General features: G+C 30.7%; 1 protein-coding gene across 1 annotated transcript; it reads left to right on the top strand.

The window, feature by feature from the left end:
- The first annotated feature begins 585 nt into the window (after positions 1–585).
- On the top strand, positions 586–1,927 carry LOC108344735 (allene oxide cyclase, chloroplastic-like). Its single transcript, XM_017583212.2, has 3 exons — positions 586–944; positions 1,051–1,172; positions 1,262–1,927. Exons 1-3 carry the CDS (start codon positions 704–706, stop codon positions 1,661–1,663), a joined length of 765 nt encoding a protein of 254 aa, XP_017438701.1. The 5' UTR covers positions 586–703; the 3' UTR covers positions 1,664–1,927.
- The last annotated feature ends 4,477 nt before the right edge of the window (positions 1,928–6,404 follow it).

The raw sequence follows: 6,404 nt of genomic DNA, 5'->3' as shown, positions 1-6,404 counted from the left end.
TGCGGGTAGGCACTACCCGTACCCGACCCGACTCGTTGCCATCCCTAGTTTTACTTCAATATTTTATACTTTTTATCTTCTTATGGAAAAAATATTCTTTCACACATTTAATTTTTTATATTTATTTTAAAACTATTCTTATTTACCTTTTTTTTAAAATATAAAAATTTATATTTTTATAATTATTTTATTTTTATGTCAAATGAATATTAAAGTGTATTATAGTATTATTACTTTTATCATATTCCACACCTTGATTTCTATTATTATTTGAAATGAATAATAATATCATCACATACTTTTACATTTATTTAAAATATAATACAATTATTTAACATATAATATAATAATAAAATAGTTATAAAAATATAAATTTTTATATTTTACGCGAAAGAATAATGTAAAGTAAATAAGGATAATTTAAAAAATTTAGGCGTGTAAAATGATGATTTTTCTTATTTGATTATTTTCACACTTTTTCTCTCTCAATGTCTCGTTCTCTCCCTACCCCCACACGACAACTCCCATAACTTTGTAATATTAATTGTTTTTTCCTCATCTATGCTCTGTCTCATCATTTCCTTATATATACACCACTAACAAAGTCATCACTTTCATAGCACTCAAAAACTTATCTCACCATTGCAATCCTCTTCCTTTCTCACCATATTCTAAAAGCTAGCATCTTCATCACCCACCATTCATGGCAGCTTCAACCTTGTCTTTCAGAACCATCTCCCCTAATTCTTTGAAACCTGCTACTATCTTCACAAGATCATCATCACTCGCCACTTCGAACACCACATCCCTCTTACACTGTACTTCCTCACACTCATCTCTCTCAAAATCTCTCAAACTCAACACCTCTTCCCAGCACTCTCACCTCTCACTCCCCCACAAGAGTTTCACTTGTAGAAGCCAGGCTCAACAAATATCTGACTCAGGTACATAAATGTGCCACCTTCCCCTACGACTTTTTCAATATTGAAGATCTGTACGATTTGCTTGATTCTGTGCTGACCCTTTTGGTTTTTTCGCTTGATCTTGCAGCCAACGTCCAAGAACTAAGAGTGTATGAGATCAATGAGAGAGATCGTGGAAGCCCTGCTTACCTCAGATTGAGCCAGAAAACTACCAATTCTCTTGGTGATCTAGTCCCCTTCAGCAACAAGGCATGTTACAGTTTGGTCTTTGTTTGATTGAATGTTCAAAATCTTTGCATAGCTTTGGTATTGATTTAGATTTTTTTTGGATGATTCAGTTGTACTCCGGATGCTTGCAAAAGAGGGTGGGGATAACAGCAGGAATCTGTGTTTTGATCCAAAACAAAGCAGAGAAGAAAGGAGACATGTACGAGGCAATCTACAGCTTCTACTTTGGGGACTACGGTCACATTTCAGTGCAGGGTTCTTACCTGACCTATCAGGACTCATATCTTGCTGTCACTGGTGGAACTGGCATCTTTGAAGGGGTGCATGGTCAAGTAAAGTGTCAACAACTTGTCTTCCCCTTCAAACTGTTCTACACTTTCTACCTTAAGGGCATCAAAGACTTGCCTCAGGAGCTTCTTTCCGAGTATGTTCAGCCCGGGCCTGCTGTTGAGCCCAGCGACGCTGCCAAGGCCTGTGAACCACATGCTGTTATTTCTGGTTTCCAAGACTGAGCACCATTCAAGACCCTATGTTTCTTTCACTACCCTAACAATCTCAGTCTACACTAATTTCAAATTTCACTTTAGATTGGGTTAACTCTTTCGTAATCAAAGGAATAAACATGGATTCAATTTTTTGTAATGGAAAGAGATATGTGTGGCTGGTGTTGTTGGAGTGTGGGAAGAATAGACCAGTAAAAAAATCAACATTCTTTTGTTTTACTCTGTAGATGTCAGAAAATGATATTTTACTATATATTATGTTGTGCTTGTTAAGTTTTGTCAGATTGAAATTAATTACAGGCTTTGTTTTGTGAGAAAATTAATTGTATGATTGGTGAGAATTAATGGTACTATTTATTTTATATAGATTTACATCTCTTGGTTTTAACTAGAGAGAAATATTTGGTAGCATATAACCCACTGTATTGGTCTCCCTTCTTTCACAGTGTATCTTTACAACCAAAACTTTATTCTGTGTACCTTCTGACTTTGCACCCATTATAGTTTTTCTGAGATTCAAACATGGTATCAAGATCTCATTGATTTTAAGGGTATGTGAGGAAGTGAAAACTAGTTAGAAAGTCATATACAAATCAGAAAAAATACCCACACGAAAAGATGACATCAACCAGTAGTTCCTTACCTCTACCTCCTATTTTTTAGGAGAAAATTGTGATTTGTGGGCTGCAAAATTATGAACTTATTTGAGAGCTCAAACACTATGGGAAGTGGTGGAAAATGGAAGTAATCCAGCCCCTTTACAAGACAACCCAAAAGTGGCTCAAATAAGATTCCATAGTGAATAAGTGGTAAAGGAAGGCAGAGAACTTGTCATTATACATGCAGTTTTACATGAAGATTATTTTATCATTGGATCTTGAGACAGCAAAAGAGGCCTGGGAGAAGTTTGAGGAAGAATTCCAAGGCAATGAAAGAGTTGAATTTGAGAAGAGAATTTGAAGCAATCAAAACGAAGGAGTGTGAAACATAAAAGAGTTTCCCGACATACTTTCTAAAATGGTTACTCAAATTAGATTGCTAGGTGAAGAGCTTAGAGTGGAAAAAATTTGGTGTGTCTTCTGTCCAAGTTTGAGTAAAATGTTGCATTATTAGAAGAAAATAAAGACTTTTATTTGATTTTACTTGAACTTGTGAATGCTTTATAAGCCACTCAGCAAAGAAGATCAATTTAGGACGACAAAAATATCACAGTAGATATATGTGAATAAAATCCACTATTTTTGAATATTTATTATATGCCTGTAGATATTTTAATAACCACAAAGTGTTGAAATTTCTAGTATCTATTATCCACACAAAATTAAAATAAAATTTCAATTTATATTATATTAAGTTAAATTTAAGTAAAATTAAAATTAAATATTTTTTATTAGGTTAACTTTAATTAAAATTAAATTTTAAATTATATTATATTATATTTATTTTTTAATTTTATTTATATTTTATTCTAAAATTTTATAAAATATTATTTTTTAAATATTCATAGGTATTTACGAGTACTTGTTGGTTTTAAAATACATGCATGTTTTAAAATATTCGTGGATATTTTTTAAATGGATATCCGATGGGTAATGAGTGAATTTTTTATTGTTGGTCAGATGGTAGGCATTATTTGTGTCTAACCCGACTCCTTGTCATCCCTACTAATAATAGAAGAAAATGTTGAAGATGCATTTGTAGCTAACAATAAAAAAAAAAACTTTGAGGAAGAAATAGTTATGAAAAAAGGCATTTTGATGGAAATTAAGGTAGTGAAAAAAAGAAAACAACAATAAAAGGGTTTGGAAAGAGAAGTTTTCACATTGCTTTCATTGTAAAAAAAACAAGTCATACAAAAAAATTACTATTGGTCGAGACCGGAGTTAAATGTAAGTCTTGCAACCACCTTAGTCATGTACAAAATGTTTGCAAAAACAAGACAAACTATTGCTTTGATTACAATTTCTGCTTTTACTTTTGCTTCGAGTGTAATGAAATTTCAATTCCTTTGTGATTTTTTTGTTTTGATTACAATTTCTTCTTTTACTTGATTTTCTGCAATGTTTTACTTATTTCAGAGTTCACTTGTGTTTTAATTTCTTTTATTGCAATTGATAGATCGTGAGTGTTTCTAATACGATTTTGCTTTATGTTTTGATTTGTATATTTAATCTTTGCTTATTTCTATTAGTTTGGTTGAAATCAGTTTAGGTATTTGATGATTTCACTTTGGTTGTGCATTGTAGATAATAGGTTTTGATTATGTCCATTTTGTTTGCTTTTTGGAGGTTTTATGATGTTTAGTAGATTAAGATTAAATTTTTGGTTTTATCCTTTGTTAGTCTTGATTGGATACTATGATAATAGTGAATATAATTTACATAATTGTTTCCACTTGTTCTTGATTAGGTTCTATTCTTTGTTAGTTCTTTGCATTTTCTTTATGTTCTTAGTTTTAGATTATTTCCATCACTTAGTTTTCTAGCCATTGCTTTCTATAATTGAATTTTAATTTCCATAATCATTCATTCAAGTACATTTTAGATTTAGATTTACATTGATTTGGAAATTGAACGGGAATTATCATTGCAAGTTATGAAACATGAACTAAAAGACCTCAAAGTGGGCTTATTCTTTCACAAAATGTCTTTTTGAACAGTAATTGAGACTCTTTTGTCCAATCTAATGCATGCACATTTATCTCTGAGTTTTGCTTTTCACCAATATTCTTATTTTATTCCTTTAATTTTTGGTTTTCTGCACAATTGATTATATGTTTGTTTAGTTAAATTGTGATTTCCTATTCCCTTGTTACTTGGTTCTATTCATGTGAAGATTACAATTCATTGCATTAGATTTTTAATTTTCAGAACATGCATAGGATTAATGTTCATTGGTTTAGTACGTGTTTCATGGCATTCATATGTTTAGGTTCAGTTTCTTGTTTCTTTGCACCATTTAATCATAGCATTTGTAGGTTCAGGGTTTGTTATTGAAATTCATGAATAAAAATGTTCAATAAGTTAGGTTTTTTTAACTATATTTGTGCATTATTTTAGTTTAGGTGTCATATATCATTTACACGAGCATTCAAGAAACTAGAATTAGATAACATTTATAAGTTCTGTTTCAGACTTAAGAGATTTTATTCATTCCTTCATTTGCATTGTATTTTATTTTACTTTTATATACATATAAACACATATCATCATTCATTGCATGCACTAATATGAAATAATAATTGTACATTACCATTCATTATAATTCCATTTTCTTTAGCATAAAACAAAATCATATTTTTACTTTCATGCATCATTCTAAATTAGGAAACATGCATAATTTATAATTAGTTTAGTTAGAATCTTACCATTAATAGTTAGTTTCTTTCCTTTTTAATTTTGTTTTTCCCCACATAGTTAATAGTTGGTAAATATTAGGATTTTACTCTACATTTCGAAACTTAATAAGAATAGAGTCCTTGGATTAATCCTGAGGTTTTCCCTTTTACTACATTAGTAGGGAAACTTAGGATTTGTTGGTGTTTATTGAGACATAAACATTAATTTCAACAACAACTGTTTTTTTAAGTAACCTCAGCTCTCCATTCAGGGTTGACTGTTGATTCTGCATGTTCAAAACACCTTGCTGCAACAACCAAAGGTTCTCGTGCATTTTCTACTAATTTTGTGTGTTTTAGGTTCTTTGAGCACCATTAACACCATATCCTGCCTCCACCAACAATTCATTTGTGCCTTTAATTTATGTAGCTTCTTCTTCGTTTAATTATGCAAAGCAATCACTAAATTCAAAGTCAGCATGCATAAGGGAATCATCAAACATTACAACTTTGTCAAAAGTGAACTTAGAATCATTTTTAATAATAAATAATGCATCAAAGGGTGGACATATATCATCAATACAAATAGTATGGGTATGAATATGTTTAATCTCAAATGTTGTTTTAAGAACTGTCACAAATGAGGTACTCATTGTTCCTTATGTTTTGGTATTGTTGTTAGTACTTCCCTCCTCAATCACCAGTATGAGCTTTTGCACAAAAACTGTGTTGTTTGGATTCTCCTTCTCCTTCCCATTGGCATCAACTTTACCTTTCTTCTTAGCCTGACATTTTCTTTCCTTAAGGCATCTTTCTCCTTAGCAATTATTTTCTTAAACTTTGTAAACTCTTGTTGCATTTTTATTTGGGCCTCTAACATTGTAACCATGTCAACCTTAGAGGGTCCAACTTCTGATCTCGATTATCACCAGGCTAACATGATCTCGATTGTCACTAGGCCTACATGATTTATATGATATACTAAGAAAAAGAACATGTGCTAATGTCTATGCTTGTTAAGACTGAGATGATATTGATGTGCACTTAGCTTGTCAAGGTCATAAAATAACACTAAGTAAACTCTCATTATGTGAAGACCAAGATGATATTGGATATACCTTTATTAAATGAATGTTAGATAGTTTCGGATATACATAATATAACTAATAATATCTACTATCTAACTCTGTTGGGTATGCTAAAAACATTCTGCGTATAATAATTTGTTAGAAAAAATGTTTTATATAACTTAAATAAATTATAAAGACAAAATAAATGTATAATTTAATTTAAAGATAAAACACAATTTTAAAAGTAATTTGAAAATAATAAACATATTTAACTCAATCCTATTATTAAAAATTGAATTAAATTATAAAAAAAAATTAAATACATTAAGTTTTCCAAATCTTA

This window comes from Vigna angularis, chromosome 8, assembly GCF_016808095.1.
Source record: "Vigna angularis cultivar LongXiaoDou No.4 chromosome 8, ASM1680809v1, whole genome shotgun sequence".
In the NCBI taxonomy this organism is placed as follows: domain Eukaryota; kingdom Viridiplantae; phylum Streptophyta; class Magnoliopsida; order Fabales; family Fabaceae; genus Vigna; species Vigna angularis.
The sequence above is the reverse complement of the archived record's forward strand: the minus strand, read 5'-3'. Positions and strand labels throughout refer to the sequence as shown.